The sequence below is a fragment of the Grus americana genome, chromosome 2 (genome assembly GCF_028858705.1).
Source record: "Grus americana isolate bGruAme1 chromosome 2, bGruAme1.mat, whole genome shotgun sequence".
NCBI lineage: Eukaryota > Metazoa > Chordata > Aves > Gruiformes > Gruidae > Grus > Grus americana.
In genome coordinates this window covers 78,793,809-78,810,353 of record NC_072853.1, presented here as the reverse complement: position 1 = coordinate 78,810,353, position 16,545 = coordinate 78,793,809, and the positions used below count along the sequence as shown (strand labels likewise).

Genomic DNA, 16,545 nt, shown 5'->3' with positions numbered 1-16,545 from the left:
TAATATCATATTTGAAAACTATTTTTCAGAAAAGAAATAATTGCCTTTCAGAATTTATTAGAGTACATCAGTAAAATGTAATGTCTAATGAGTGCATCCACTTTTATGATTATACTGAATTGTATTATAAAATCTATCAGCAGTGTAAGAGAAGATTGGAAAAAATGTCTGGCATACACAGTTCTAGTGTATTTTGCAGTCCTTGGTCTTCCACACCCATAAAATCTTCAGTTTAGCAAAAGGAAAAGAATGTAAAAGAAGTCATGGAGAGCTGAGGCATTGCAGAAGACATAGTAGGCAAAATAGACTGGTAGCCTGCTATGCTACAACAGACTAGTATTTTAAGCGTGTATCCTAGATAATTATGAAACATAGAGGAAAAATATCTATTAATAAACAATGATTTCTGCCTGTTAATATTTTACAGTTCAGCTACTGAGGATGGATATAAATGACTACAAGTTATGTGTTACTTTTAAGATATTTAACACTGTAGGAAAATTTTAGTCTACGATTAAGATTTGTCCTTAAACGTTCATGAGCAGTGATGCCTTGGTCAGCCTAATGCAAGATCTGTACTGTTTTCCAACAGCTGTAGAGGGCTGCACTAACTGGATATACGTAATGAATATACAGGGAGAGCGAAATGCAAATAGGAAATGGACTTCATTAATTATGTCAGAAAATAAAATAGAATGGCATATTTGGAGCTTAAATTGTTTGCATTATTTTAAGCTTCCCTTTTGGACTGCATTTCTAGCTGGAGGTTGAACCTTATTCAAAAAAAAGCTCAACGGCATCTTCCTAGAATTTTAATGCCATTAAGTACTTGGCTGAATACAAATATTTGGAAGAAATGGGTCTTTAGAGGCCAACAGTATGAGGGTATGATTCATTGATCTAGTGAGGTCAATGAACAAGCTCCAGACAGATGTCGTTCAGCATTAGACCAGTGTCTAGACTTCTAAGATTTCAAAAATATTATACATGCATATATCTATGGGTGTGTCTGTATTTTGTGTGTGTGCATGTATATATATAATCTGATCTCTATCTAGATCTGAAAAACTTCTGATTTCAGCTTTCTTTTCACATTTCTGGAGTTAATTTCACTTTTGACTGGGTCTCTGAATGCTTTGCACTTGAGATGTGAGTTGTCACTTCTCACTGGGACGGTCAGTGGGAATCACAGCTCTTTCATGCTCAGAGTAGGCTTTGGACCTGATAATCCTTAAGGTTAATTACTGTTATCTCCAGAAAGACAGATAGAGCATTCCCTGTGATTTGGTTCACTCTGGAAACAGTAGCATCCGCTAACTAGGTAAATTAAGTCATATTAGTCTACTTCTGAGGATGTGGAGTTTTGAAGAGTAAAGAGCGCAAGCCAACTGTCTTGCTCCAAGGCTCAGGAAGCAAGAAGATGCCAGACCTGCCTCAGATGCTCTCACAGAGCTCTCTCATGCTCCTGTCTCCCATTGATCTTCCCTGAGAAAGTTTCTGTACAGTTCCTCTCATCTTTCTACCCACTCAGACTACATCTACACCACTAAATAAAAAAGGTTGAGGATATAAGCTTGTGCATGATGCCCTTGGTCATCCATACTGCCTAATTGTTGGCTCACTTCCCAGCCTTGTTTTGGACCACTCCAGCTACTGCTTTCCCAGTGAAAACCTGGGTGTGACTCAGGGAGAAGTTTGCTTTATACAGCATTAGCACGAGGCAGTACAGGTGGGGCCGCACCATTTGGCTCCTTCTGCCCTCCAGAGTGCCCCATCCCATTCCTAGTAAGCTTTGCACTCCCGAATCCCCCAGACTGTCCTTACGCCTCCTCCCAGGCTGTGCAGCGCACCCTTGCTTTCACGCTGCAGGAAAGCCATTCTCTGGGCTTCAGCGTCAGCGTGCGCTGCGTGGCAGAGCTGCAGCCAGTCCCTACAGGAGCAGTCGGCGCTGTCAAACAGCAGCAACGTGCGGCCGGTCTGGCAGTGAGTATGGGCTTGGTCTCTTTGGTCTCCGAGTTCCCTGAGCGGGTGGAAAGGGAGAATAATCTAAAGGGAAGCATTGTCTCTTCCTGGTAAGTGCCTTCTCATTAAGAACAGAGACTGTGCTCCCCAGAAATTGTAGGTTTGTCTCTAACCTTTAGAAAAACAATTAGTTTATTTCAGAATGAAGCACTATCTTGACTTCATATGGTTCAGTCATCTTTTTTGTAATAATTTAGAAGAGTCTGTGAGGAAACATCCTTGCAGGACAGTCATGCTGCTTTATCAAGGAAGCTGTAGAGATTCCCAGGCTTTGTGCCGAGTAAGCAAATTTCAAAAATAGCACACTAATGTGTTTGCTCAGAGGCAGCTCTAACTAGCCACCTAGTGCTTTCAGCGCATGGGCTTGTGTATGTGTATAGCACTGCTCCATGTTGTACATTGGAGATCTGTCTCATGGCACGCTGACAAACTAATTTTCTTGCTTTCCTGATTCCACTGGTTCCATTTAATTTGTGAAAGTCTGGTCAGCCTGACGCATCCATAAATTGAATATATAAAAATGTATAAAGGTCATATACAATACTCGTGACATTATTAGAGGCTCATATTCTCATGTTGATCCGTACTAGCTGTATCCTGTCACATACCAGAATCCTTGCACTTTTTGTGATGATCTAATAATTCACAAATGAGATGCATTTACCCTTCGAGAACTATTCACAAATTCAGCAGCAAACAAGAGAGTCACTTCATTTTCTGCATTAAAAACTTCTATGGGAAGTTCTCCATGTCAACAAATAGGAGTTCACAGCACAGTATTTGGAAATATATGAACTCATTTTTCCTAGATGGGAATCTCCTTTTTCCTTTGAAGCTTTGAAGTGATTCATTTCACTTTTCCCAAACAGAAAATGAAATAAATAAAGTTTGACATGATAATCCCTCCATATCCACAGAATTCCCCGAGGTAGCTCTGAGATTATTACATTTCATCCAAATGAAAACAGTTTTCACAAGTTTCAACAGGAGGTCACATTTTCATCAGTTCATAATCAGTAAAGTATATGCATGGGTTTGCAGATGTATATATTGTTTCTCAGTTTTGAATCCATGAAATATGAGTACTAGTTTTTATTTATACATATATTATGATTTTCAGTGCAACTTCAAAATATTGTCTCTTGAAAGAGTGATGTGGATTTTTCAAGAACATTCTGAATGCATTTCATATGATTTTTATTTCTACAGTTTGTGAAGATTTTATTTGTAATTCGTTATTCTCCACACTTTGAGTGCTTCCAGGAGTGTTTTTGGCTCTTCAGTGAAATCCTATTGTGCCAATGTGAGACCTTTATACATCAGTGGGCCTCCAGCGAGAAGCAGCATCATCAGGCCTCACTGCAAGGCAGGGCTTCCGTGTTTAATGGTTGTACAGGATGGTTTTGTGGGTGGATCATATTTGCACAATAAGTAGAATCTTTTCACATTAGTCAAGATATTTTTGAGATGATTTCAAAGAGCAAGCAGGGTTATAAGCTACAAAAAGTCAAACGCATAGTTGGAAAATTTTACTTTTTCATGCTATTTCAGGTGGATTGTTTTTCTTAATGTTTACCTTTAGTGGATATTGCTTTAAGACCTGACCTTAGTACCATAGGCAAGTAGCTCAAGTTACACTTGAGCTCAGATTAGTGAATGTTTTTTCTTTCCTCCACAGACAGTAGTTCCTTTCCTGAATATAAGACCAATATAAAAGGATTGCGTAGAGTGAGGGACGGAAGTACTTTACAGATTAAAAGAAATAATGGCTAGGTGTGGTATGGATATAACTTGAAGTGACAATGAGGGACAGTGGGTTCTTTTTGTTAAGTTAGCCTGGTATTCTTAAAAAAATTTTCTTTCTAGTGTACTTTAGTTAAATAAATACAGGTTCGTGCAATGGAGCTGAAAACATTGATGTGTATTGAGAATGAATGAAACATAATTAGGCTTCATAATAAAAAACTTTGCATGCAAGTATCTCTGGATATATGTTTAATATTTGATGCCTGCCAAAACTGCCTAACCTGTCTAGAATGTGATAGTATACAATTTTGAGATTTTTAGCCACGTATTTTTGTCATCTTAGCATTAACACTTGTAATTAAATCTTAAATGTCATTCTTCCCTGTTACCTATTCAGTAAATATGCACATTTTTAGAGACAAAAATGACTAACAAACTTAAAAAGTAAGGTCTTCTTTTTCAGCTTTCTCCAATTTCAGTGTTTAGTGTGTAAATGTGTAACAGTATTACATGTTATATTTAAAGAATGAGAGCTCATGAGCATCTAAATTATTTCTACAAATTTGTCAACTGTAATAATGAAGTTTAAAGGTTTTTGAAGCCTTTGAAGCAAAATCTCTATTGTAATGGAAGTTTTACACACATGTGGAATGGAGATGTGAGGTTCTAATAGGGAAAACATTCCTAATAGTTTAGCTCTTTGTATATTGTCAATCCAATTTTACTTTTATTGCTATCACAAGTCCTGTCACACAACTTTATTTTGCACTTTTTTTTTTTATTTATTTTTTTAAAGACACAAATGCACTGGTACTATGTAACTTAAGACACCTCAGGATACCATAGAGTTCTAGTTCTGCTCAAACGTTTTGACAGGTTTGAGATGTTCCTGCAAAATTCTTAGATTCAATTACAGCAGCTTTTTTCAATACAATAGTGCTGTCAAGAAATGTTGACCTATTTAATTTCTTAGGAGTGTTTCTTCAAAATAGATGTTTTTAAAGCAGTTTAGTTTGTTTCTTTGTTTTCCCACTTTAGAATAAAATTTGAGAATGAAAACAAAAATTTTGCTTGTTTCTCAGAGGTACTAGTGTTTTATAATGGTTCCTTAAATGAGGGGGGCTCTTCTCCACAAATCTGTGTATCAAATTTGTCTTTCCTTTAAGAACTCATCAAGCTGTCAATCTCTCTTAATGTCATGGACTCTCCTCAGTTTTAGTAATCCTTATGGCAAATGGACCACATGTTTATTTTCTTTGGTATCCACTGTTTCCTTTATTTTGTTTTTAGAAATATTACCATCTGTTTTTTACAGATTTTTCATATATATATATTCTCTTAATTTCTCCCACATCACCATCAGTTTCTTTGATCAGTTTTTAATCAATTTAAAAAAAAATATTGTAATACTATCAAAAGTTTTGAGCAAGATTGAGCTGAAATTAAGTTGTCTTACCTTCAAATGGTAAGAATTGTTTAGAATTCTCTTTCTTTTCATTACAGCCTCTGAGCACATTCTTAGTCATATTTGGTTACCATCCATTATTCTGGTAATATGGAGTAATGGCATGGTGGCAAAGCAGAAACAGAGTTAATGCAACAGAAAAAAGCAATTGCATTGCAAAAATGAACCATGCCCATATGCGGAAAAGAAAAACCCAGTGATGCTTTCGACAGTAGAGTAGACAGCTAATGTGTGATAGACACCCAGAGCAGAGAGTCTCTCTGGCCATGTTCACGTAGCTCGTAATCCTGGCTGGACACGAGCTGGCTTGCTCAGATGTCATGGGACCGTTCCTTGCAAAGATAATAAAATATGTGTTTTTCTAAATCTAATGCTTGAAGATCAGTCCAACTTCCATGTTAATATGAGTGCATATATCACAAGAAGGCCATAAATAGTCTTTTCTGCTGTTATTTTCAGAGCCAAATTTTGTGTCATCTTATGACATTGGGAACTTCACCTACTTCTTCTTCCGGGAGAACGCGGTAGAACATGACTGTGGGAAAACAGTCTTCTCTCGTGCTGCTCGGGTGTGCAAAAATGATATTGGTGGCAAGTTTGTTCTGGAGGACACCTGGACTACCTTCATGAAAGCTCGGCTGAACTGCTCTCGCCCTGGAGAAATTCCGTTTTACTATAATGAACTACAGAGCACATTCTTCCTGCCAGAATTGGACTTGATCTATGGGATTTTTACTACTAATGTGTAAGTAAATTCCATGATGTATTTTATTTTCTTGCTATTTGTGACAGTAAAACCTCAAGCTTCTGAGCTGCTGTCTTCTGCATGTGCCAAGTAGACATCATAAATTCAAGCTACTGTTTTGCCCAATCTACTGTCCCCTTGTGAACAAGTGTCAGTTCCAAATCCTTCCCACATGAATTGTTGAAGGCATACGAAAGAAGGAAGCATTCTTAATATTTCCTTACAGCAGGAAGCCAGTTGTGTTTAAGACTATTCAGTCATCTTATTCATACATTCTTATAAAGACATTATTTTTTATTTTGCACGCTATTGTAATACATAAATACATTATGGTATCAGAGTTTTGATGAAATAAATATTTTATAATTATAAGGTGACATGATCATGAATTTGACATGATGTAATTTGACCATGTCAGGAAGAGCTCACCTTACCCAAAAGAGCACAAGAGGTGCTCTTACATATTTTAAATTAGTCCTAATGTATACTCATGTGAGTTTGAGGGTCAAACCAAAAATTAAATCTAATTTTAACTGAACCTGTTATATCAACAAGGTAAAATTAAAAAATGTACAGGTTGGTCTTAAAAATTAAAATTTGTTAAATATTAAAATATTAAATATTAAAACATTGGATGGACATAAAAGCTCCCTAGACTCTGAGCTTGATATCAAGAGTTGCTTAACTCTTAGGAAAAAAGAGACATTAATCTCAGAAATGTCCTTTATTACTTTAAACATGATAACTGGAGTTCATATGTTGCTTGGTAAGAGCAGCCCATGTGTTATGACTGTGTTCGGACCACTGGAACAGGGTTTCAGATTTTGATGTCTGATTCTCTTACCTGCTTGCAGTGTCTTGCTATGTAAGTCAGTTTTGCCTAGAATTTTAAGAGGTACTTGGGCACCTAAAACGTAGATCAGTGCCCCTTTCTATTGCTGTAAACACCTGGATATCTACCTTCTATAAATATCCATTAACCAGGTGGAAACACTCACAAATTAATGCCAGCAAATTATGATCCCTAGGTTTTTTAGATAATTATGATTCCTAGGTTTTTTAGACCATGAGCACAAATTTGGGCTTGAACCTCCTTCTGCTTTTAGTACAGTCCTTTATCAGCACATCTAAGAATCTTTCAGACTCAGGCTGGCCCCTGCACCAGCAGCTCAGGCAGTGAACACAACTGGTGAGAGGCTGTGAAGATTCCTGACTTGGGACATGAGGTGGTGAACTTAACCCTGTTCCTGCACTGGAGCAGTACTTTGAAGCTAAATGCTTCTTTTTTAAAGAGAATGGTAGAGACTTTGGGACTACTGGGGATAAGAAAATTTGATGCTGTTTTCAACAGTAATTTTAATTTCATTGGTTTGTTTTACTAGCTAGTTCAAGTCTTAGAAGACAGGTATTTCCCAGTATGCTCATACACTGTTCACCATGATCTTTCATGAGAAGTCAAAATTTTTACCATGGAAAGGCCAACCATAGGAATTCTGCTCCAGAAAATCCACAGGGCTTTGGCCGTGGAAGGAGATCACTGCTCTTCTCTCAGAAGGGCTGTCCTGGCAATTTGGGGAATGATGGATTTTCCTGTGCTACAAATTCCACAGTGTCTGAGGTTGCGTAAGGATGTCAGGGCTGCTTTCAGCATACCCTGGCTCTTCTGAGAAAGGACTCACTAATGTAAGACTACTTTTGCCACATGAAAGTAGGCAGTATTTGAAACCTTGCTTCTACTTCCCTCTTCCCCAGTAGCTCAGCATTCTGCCTTGTCCAACAGAGATGAACTATTCAAAGAAAAGTTAATTACAACTGTTCAGAGGTGGGACTTTTTGATAGCTTCATTTAAATTATATGACTTCCTGCCATCAAATTTTGTAACTATACTTTTGGACAATGTTGAAATGTTGTAGAGTTAGGATTACTGCCCCATGCTGAATACCTGTTCAGAGATATCTGCACCACCCATATGATCCACCTTTCAGCCCTGCAACCAGGTGGTGGAGAAGTGCCAGGGTTTCTCATGAGGGGGAACAACCTATTCCTTTCTGTTGGTGTGACAGCATCGGATAATACTGAACCACATTCAGCATTCATCAATCTCTATATCTTTAGAAACGCATTGATTTTATTGTACCCTAATGCTTTTTTTAATATACTGTGAATCATTTTGTTGGGAAAAAATGAAGCATTTCTGCCAATAAAGATTGAGTAATAGCAAAGCCTGCACCCTTTATGTGTGGTTGACTATTAAGTCCACTATAGCCACTGCTTCATAGTGAAGCTGGTTTTGCTTCTTTCAGACCATCCAAAACTCTATAAGCATGAGTCTGATGTCCTTTAAGGACTTCAAGAAATTCAGGAAGACATTGGTATGGTTAGTAATATTAGCGAGCTGCCTTTAGTGATACTTTACATTGGCAAGGAGTTATCAAATCCGATGATAATTGATTCTACAGAAATTGTTAGCATGAAACTTCAAGTTTTGGGGATTCTTTGAAATAAGAGTGATAAGCATAAGAAAGCAAATTGTTCTTTTGTCATATTATTAAATCCATATATCCTAACTCTTTTTTCAGTTGTTGGTAAATTTGATCCCCTGGAGTTATTTTTTCTTTTCATAATTTTGGTTTTTATAGTAGTCTTTCTTAAGCCTTGTGTAAATTACAGGCTAAGTTTTAAAAAAAGAGAAAAAAAAGGGGGAAAAAAGAAAAAAAGAATGCTGTGTGGATCAATTGTCAGCAGTTCTATCTGCAGTGGAAACTTGTGCAACTACTACCTTTGTTATCCATTCCTTTATCTCAAATTGTGGAAGAGAACAATGTTTTCCATATTACCAGCTCTCATAGTCGCTGGATTATATTGTTTACACTGTGCAGAATTACTTTATTGTCATGTATATCACATTTTCCAGAAAAGAGCAGGAAATTGTATGTTTTGCTGGCTGCTGTTTATTTCTGTTTATTCCTCTAACAGGATATCTTGGAAAGTATGCAGTCCAAGTGGTTTTCTCTTGATGCATTTCTGGAACTTGGATTTTTGTGGAGGTGTCTTACCCAGGGGTTCCACAGGGTCTAGAGACATACCATACATTGAAAATCTTTACTTCTGTCATGCTACCATTGGTTGTATAGAAGAAACATTAATGAGCCCTGAGAATAATCTCATCTTGTACTTTGTAACTAGAAGAAAGGTGTCCCTAATGCATGTGATTAGGTATGGCCTTGTGGTATTAGAGCAGCAGCAGAAGGTAGGAAGTTCTGAGTATCTCCCACACCAGCTACTTGGCAATGTCTGTGCCTAAATCAGCACATCATATATCGTTATCTTGAGATACTGTCTCCTGGCTGATCATGTCTGTTTTGTTAATTGCTTGAAGGATTGGAGAGCTATTGCCTTTTTTATTTACTTTTCAGCAAATAGATTTCTTAATGTTGTTACTTAGGTTAATGTTTATATTTCTTTTGCAGGAACAGCATAGCAGCCTCAGCAGTTTGTGTTTTCAATCTGAGTGCCATAACTCAGGCCTTCAATGGACCCTTCAAATACCAGGAAAACTCTCGCTCTGCTTGGCTTCCATATCCCAATCCTAACCCTAATTTTCAGGTACAGATACGTGGGAGAAGGACAACAATTTACATGAGGTTTTTTCAAAGTGCTCTGTGGTTCATAGTGAAAAAGTCCAGTCTTGCAGTATAGTCTAAGACCTTAAACAATTGCTAAAAAAAAAGGGCTTAACAGGTCCCCTTATTTCGACATACTTAATTTTATCCTTCCACAAAGTAATTTGGGTTGAAAAGCAAATGTGCTTTGAAGGGTAGGAGAAAAAAGGCTTAACTTCAATCTTCTGTCAAAATGAAACGCTACAGTTGTCTGTCAAGGTAACATTAATTCCTGGCTGAAGTATGATCAAACTTCTGTTTTCTTTTACATTGTGTTTGTGTAATTAGAACCTGAAAAGGGAATATTGTTTGACAGAGGAAAGAAAGGGGGGGTGGATGGGGGTAAGGGAGAAGTGGTCAGGATTTTGTATATTTTCCTGTGCAAGGTGGTCCACAGTCCCTGAAGAGTCTGTTTGAAAGAATTTGTGATGTGGTGTGCCCCTCATTTAAACTTATCAGCCTCAGAGGGTGCAATAATCTGCAGCTGGCTAACAGCGTAAAACTAATTAGTTCAAGGTGGGTCGCTCAGTGGAACTTTCTATAAAAAGAAAAGGGTATTTCAGGTAAGCACATATGCATCGTTTTCTTCTTCTGCATGGTCACCAGTCCTGCTAGGACAATTTTAGTGAGTGTTATTCCAGCAAGGGAAATGGAAGGGAAAACAGCATTAACTTAGTGATTAGCAACAATAGCTTTTCACCAGGATACTTAAGTGTATTCACCTTTATCCACCTTTCACCCTCCCTTAATCTCAATGCAATTTCACAAGTTCGGTGCCTTCCCTGTTTTCTTGTAAGTCATGAGATCTTTGCAAGCATGAAACAGAATCACCCATTGGGGATTGTAGGTAGTTTTAATTACTTCCTGATTTATGCAAATGAAGGAAAATAAGGAACTGAATTTGCTCCGAGTTACAGACCAAAGACGCGTTATCTTTCCTAAATAGATGTTCGGCATTAGCCCCAAGTGACAAGACACCATTTAAGTAAGCCATATGGTAGTAGCGGGATATATTTGTATATAGCTTTTTACATATTGTAGAAATATTTGTATTGTCAAAATAGTGATAGTAAGAGGGTCTAAGTGAGGCTAAATTTTTGAAGGAGAAAGCCTGAGGAAAGGCTTGTATGTAAAAATCTTATCTTCTTTCTGACTAGGTGAGCAAGTCCAATAAAAGTTATTAACCTCTCCCTGCAAACCTTGTATTAATGTGTTGATAATTATTGTGAGAGCACCCTATACAGAATGGTACATACAGACAAAGATGACAGCGTGATGGCTGTGTAAAAACAGTTTAAGTCTCTACTGTACTGTTGGTGCTCAGCTCTAAATCCCAGTCAAGACGGAGGTGTTGAAGAAATCTCTTGCTTGTATAGTCTGACTGATTTTGATAGGGCTGATACTTCATCAAATTTACAAGAAAACTGTCATATCTCATTGAGCAACAGCTTTGCAGACAGCACTAGTATTAAAAGCTGTAATGTGGCCTTTTGCAACACTGTATTGAAGCCAATTGCCATTAACTGATTTCTAGGTAGCATTAGTGATGTCTAACTTGTGTTCTTTTAGAGGTGCTACCTTTTACGCTGTTGAACTTTCTGTGAGATTTCTGGCTCCGTAACTGTAGCAGTGATGTATACTAGAAGCTAGTCTAGTGCTTAGAGCTAAGTGTAACCATTCTTTGTGACTTGATGGTGCTTTAGAGTACTTACTTCATGTAGATGGGATATATTCATTGGCTGAGTCACTGGTTTCCTTCCCAGAAAGGATTTTTCTTTTGTAGAGTCCTTATGATAAAATATCAGAGGTTCTGTTTGTGTAGTCTCAGAAGTAGATTTATCCTCAGAATATTCACCTACTCAGCAATAACAGACAGAATATGTGATTCGAAGGAAGACTACTGCTATGTAGTGATAGTTCCATCAGACATTTCATTTCCAAGACTGGATTACATTAATGAAATATTTTCCAGATTAGAATACTACTGGAGTCCAAATTTTTGAGGAACACTGTTTTTCTCCAGAGATTGTTGCTTTTTGCTTTACACAGGACAATTTCCATTGTAAGACCAAGGACCGTTTCAGTGTACTGTGAGTGTTCCAGCTGCAATCTTTCCTGCTTGATAGATTCAGAGAATTCTGCTTTGGCATGGTTTATTTTTTCACTGGCCTGACATGCAGGGTGCTCACAGAGCAAGTAATTGTTTCCTGCCAGTTGCTTAACTGTCTTTCCTCATCATATGATCTCTCATTATGAATTTTATTTGAGTTTTTCTTAACATTTGTCGATTTGGAATGATCACTTAATTTCAGATTGAAAATATGGCAATAATGAAAAAATAACTGGTAGAGTTTTGCACACTATTATTTTGTTCATGCTGTAATTCACGGCATGATTTATGACATTGTAGAATAGAATGAAAAAGTATGACTTAGGTATGCCTTTCACATCACCAACATATTTGGTAAATGTGGTGAAGTACTACTTTACTTCTCTGATGCAAATACGTGTGAGTAAACACATGGATGTTTACATATTCACATGTGCTAAACAGCTTTCTCTTTTGTGGCCTCAGTTAGTCGAAGACTTAAACACGAAGATGCTAAAATTGACTGCCACTTATTTTTCTTTGTTTATTTGTGGTTGAAATTTGAGCATGCAACTAGTGAATGCTTTTCTGTAAGGAAGGAATACAGTTTTCAGATATAAAATACGGTCAGTTCCAAAGCAAAAATATCTTTGCCATGGGTAACACTTTATAGTTAGAGCTCCGCACTGTCCATTCTTGGCTAGTGAATGCAGGGTCTGAAGAAGCTGTAAGAACTGTGCGTGGTGCTTTGACCTGGGATTTCTGTCAGATCCTGGCTGTGGTAGGACATGGGATTTCCTTTGAAAATTTGTTATGTCTTTACCACTGTGTCTGTGTAAATTATAAAGAAAACTAGTCAGAAAATTCTGTGGTTTGTTGGATGGTAGTTTTTCTCCTTCCTGCCCTGTGAACATAGGATATAGAAAAATATTACTATAGCCCACTTGTTGTGGTCAGTCTGGTGCCCTTACATATTTTTTTAGAGTTAGGGAACCTCCATAATACTCCCTCAGGAAAGTGGAGCTTCCTCAATCACTGTGTGGACAGTCTGGTCAGCACCAAAAGGAGACCTGAAAGTGGAATTCCACACTGTCACTACAAGATATATTCTTAGTTTCTATTCTCTTGTGCTGCAAGTCAGAGAGTAAATCTGTCGTTATCGTTGACACATATAATAATGTTACTTTTCTGTGTTTACAGTGTGGCACCATGGACCAGGGTTTGTATGTAAATCTGACTGAAAGAAATCTTCAAGATGCTCAAAAATTCTTCTTAATGCATGAGGTCGTTCAACCAGTGATTCCAATTCCTTACTTCATGGAAGACAACAGCCGATTTTCCCATGTGGTTGTGGATGTTGTGCAGGGCAAGGACATGCTTTTCCATATCATCTATCTTGCCACAGGTATGAACTCTGCAGTGCTGTGATAACTGCGAAAGTTTATGAGGTCTGTAAGTTTTAATGTTCTGTGATGTTATGGAATATGTGTAGTGCACCTTAAACAACAGTTTTTCCTCTTTGACAGCATTAACTCTACCTTCTACGTTTTCTGAGCAGATGAATTCAGCAGTTTGCAATGTCTTTCTTTATATTATATTGTGAACTCAATTTTTGATGTCTGTTTCCTATTCTCCTTTGAAGCTATGAAGCCTACATGCTCTTGAGGGAGCGAGCGGTTGGAAATTCTACAAACAGGACTTCACAAATTTCTCTGTCTTTTATTCTTTTTATGTAGTTCAGGGTACAGTCTCACCCAAGATAAGATGGTTTAGGATCCTCTGAGATAAACATAACTCTACAAATAGCAAATACAATTACTGCTATTGCTATTTCTGTCTTTTCTGCTCACAAGTATTTTATTACCTTTCCTTTTCATTTCATTTTTAAATCATTCATTATGCAGTTTTACACCCTGCCTTATTATTTGTCCATTTATGTGTGAGCTTAGCAATGAAAGAAAAATAATTCTCCACCTAAAATTGCCTTGGTTAGAGGTATTGCTTTCTTAGTTCAAAATTTCAAGCTTCTTAAAAATAGTGAGGGTGTCAGAGAACTGCTTTTGCAGAACAAGGATGTCCATCCCCAGCTGAGACTGAAATACTAGGTTGGAATAATGTGTTTAGAGTCTCATGGTATAAGACTTAGAGTAGCTCTCAAATATTTAGCCCCATGCACATCAGCGAGGGATAGCTCATCAAAGCAATGGTGAGTAGGCACCAAATTTAGGGAAAGAATCTGTTGATCAACAAGAAAAAAACCCCACAATCCTATTTATTTGATCTTGCAATCAGTGAAGTAAATTTCAAAATTTTCATTGACTCAGTAGAAACTAGATCAATCCTTTTAATTACTAAAATTATGATTTACTAATGAAAATTGTATATTCTATAGCTTATCATTTATTAAGAGCCCAAGAAAAATGTGCATTGTGATTCAATATATGATTTAATTTTCCCTTGAAAGCATGATACCATTTTTCAGAGAAGATTACTTCTTTTGAATCTGAAGAAATTTTATAGTAATTTGGTGCATTCCAGTGAGACAGTATTTCTGTGCGTATTATCCTCGTAGCTTTCTTATTGTGCATAGGTTAAAACAGTGCTTGGATTTGACCAATTGTAGTGAAAACAGGCTGCTGGTTGGTAAATCATAGCATTTTAAGTGAAATCATGCCAATACTAAATGCTGTTTGTATCGTAGAGATTTCCTGACAGAAACTGAATTACGGAAACATATACTGAATTGGTTTTATATGAAGAGACTATGGCTGCATTGTGGGATATTTACATTATAATGTCAGAACTGAGAATGATGTCATTTGTCATAATTCTGATTGTCTTCAGTTTTCAGTTTTCCTTACTGTGTTTCCTTTTACATTTGATTCAATAAGTTAGGATCTAAAACTGTATGTTTCATGGTTCGTTAATAAATTGTGTTCATTAAAGGTTCTAGGTTCTTTTTATCTTTCTTGCTGCTAAAAAGACATTGCTCTTATCCTCCTTATGATGTATGCTTTCCTTCCACTTTTAGTCTTCTCTGTACCTCTGGTTTTAGTCATTCCTGGAAGTAGGATACTACTTTAGCTGGATCTTTAGTTTTACTCCAGCACATGCTTTTATGTAATCGGACAGTGCATGTTTTGTAAGGTGAGAAACCATATGGTAAGAAACCCCACGTAACAATAGAGTGTTCTTGAAGTTTTCTTCACAGAGCCAATTCTATTTCACTTCTATTTCACTGAATCACAATGGAGTTTGTTAACATGCCTTCAGCCCGCTCCCACCCAGTTGAGTGTAAGTACTAAGCTTAATTTCCCAATATTAATATTAACTTTTCAGAAAAATTACCTTTTAGTAGATTTTTAAATTACCACACACATGTTTATATATAAATACCATACCTACAATACGTAAAGGAAGTTTAAAAATCCCAAGATATACCAAAATACACAGTGTAATTTACTTAAAATCTTATGATTTGAGGAGAAAAGCAGTATTTTTACCTTCTTTGGGGTGCAGGACATAATTTTAATTTCTTTATGTTGGTAATGATGCAGCATCTTAGTTCTCCATAATCCTACATAGACTTGCTTGTGTAGAAGCTGTGGAGCACTTAGCGTTGAGCTTGCATCCTAAAATACATGTGGTAAAAGATTAGTGATTACACTGCTTCTATAAACAACAGAAACTAAAAGGCAGTGGCCTTAACTTTGGAAATAAACAATAACTTTGGAAGCAGACCAAGTTTAATAGTTTTGAATTCATCCAGTGTCCAGCCTTACTCCTGCATACAATGTCATCTACCCCGAGCTCTTAAGACCATAAATCATGAGTATGTTTGGGAGAGGTGGAAGAGTGGGGTTACAGTCACTGCCAGACTGAGAAAAGTTGTCATTATTATATCTTTTCTGATTTAATTTACTTGCATTATTAAAAGTGGTGGCAAATTAAATTTGGAGTTAAATTTTTGCCACAATGCTCCATCTTCAAAAAAAGCCAAACGAATTATCTGGGGACCAATGGGCTGGTCTGCATTCAGTCCCTGGGAAAATCAAGGAGCACACCTCCTTGGAGCACACTTTTTTGGGCACATGATGGAGAAAAAGGTGGTTTAGAACATTCAGTATGGATTTCATAGAATCATAGAATGGTTTTGGGTTGGAAAGGACTTTAAAGATCATGTAGTTCCAACCTCCCTGCCATGGGCAGGGACATCCTCTACTAGCTGAACATGAGCCAATAGCGTGCCCTCGCAGCAATGGCAGCCAACAGCATCTTGAGCTCTATTAACAAGAACGTAGCCAGCAGATCAAGGGAAGAGATTATCCCCATGTACTCAACACACTTTAGACCACATCTAGTTTTGGCCTCCCTACAATACGAGAAGGATGTTAATAAACTGGAGCAAATGCAGTGGAGGGCCACCTTCTGTTGGGGGCTGGAGCACTATGCCCTAGGAGGAGAAGGTGAGAGAACTGGCCTTCTTCATCCTAGAGGAGAGAAGGCTTCGGGGAGGGGGGGGTGTCTAGTAACAGCCTGTAAATATCTACAGGGACTTTACATGAAGAATGGAGCCAGGCTCTTCACAGTGGTGCATGGTGGGAAGACAAGAGACAACAGGCAGAGAGTTTCAGACTGAATATAAAGAAAAATTTTTTCACTGCAAGGACAGTCAAGCACTGGATCAGATTTTCCAGAGAGGTTGTGCAGTTTCCATCCTTGGAGGTTTACAAGACTAGACAGCAACTCAGTCATTGTTATAGCTAGCTGTCCTTTGAGCAAGTGGTTGGACTTGAGACCTCCTGATGTCCCTTCC

At 37.5% G+C, this 16,545-nt stretch overlaps 1 protein-coding gene across 18 annotated transcripts in view; it reads left to right on the top strand.

Moving 5' to 3' along the window:
- Positions 1-16,545, top strand: part of SEMA5A (semaphorin 5A) — a 356,558-nt gene that overhangs the window by 212,610 nt on the left and 127,403 nt on the right. For all 18 annotated transcript variants that reach the window (XM_054816286.1, XM_054816279.1, XM_054816269.1 and 15 more), the window contains 3 exons: positions 5,693-5,978; positions 9,449-9,584; positions 12,930-13,134. In XM_054816286.1, coding sequence (XP_054672261.1) covers positions 5,693-5,978; positions 9,449-9,584; positions 12,930-13,134 — 627 coding nt within the window. The remainder of the gene's footprint in view (positions 1-5,692; positions 5,979-9,448; positions 9,585-12,929; positions 13,135-16,545) is intronic.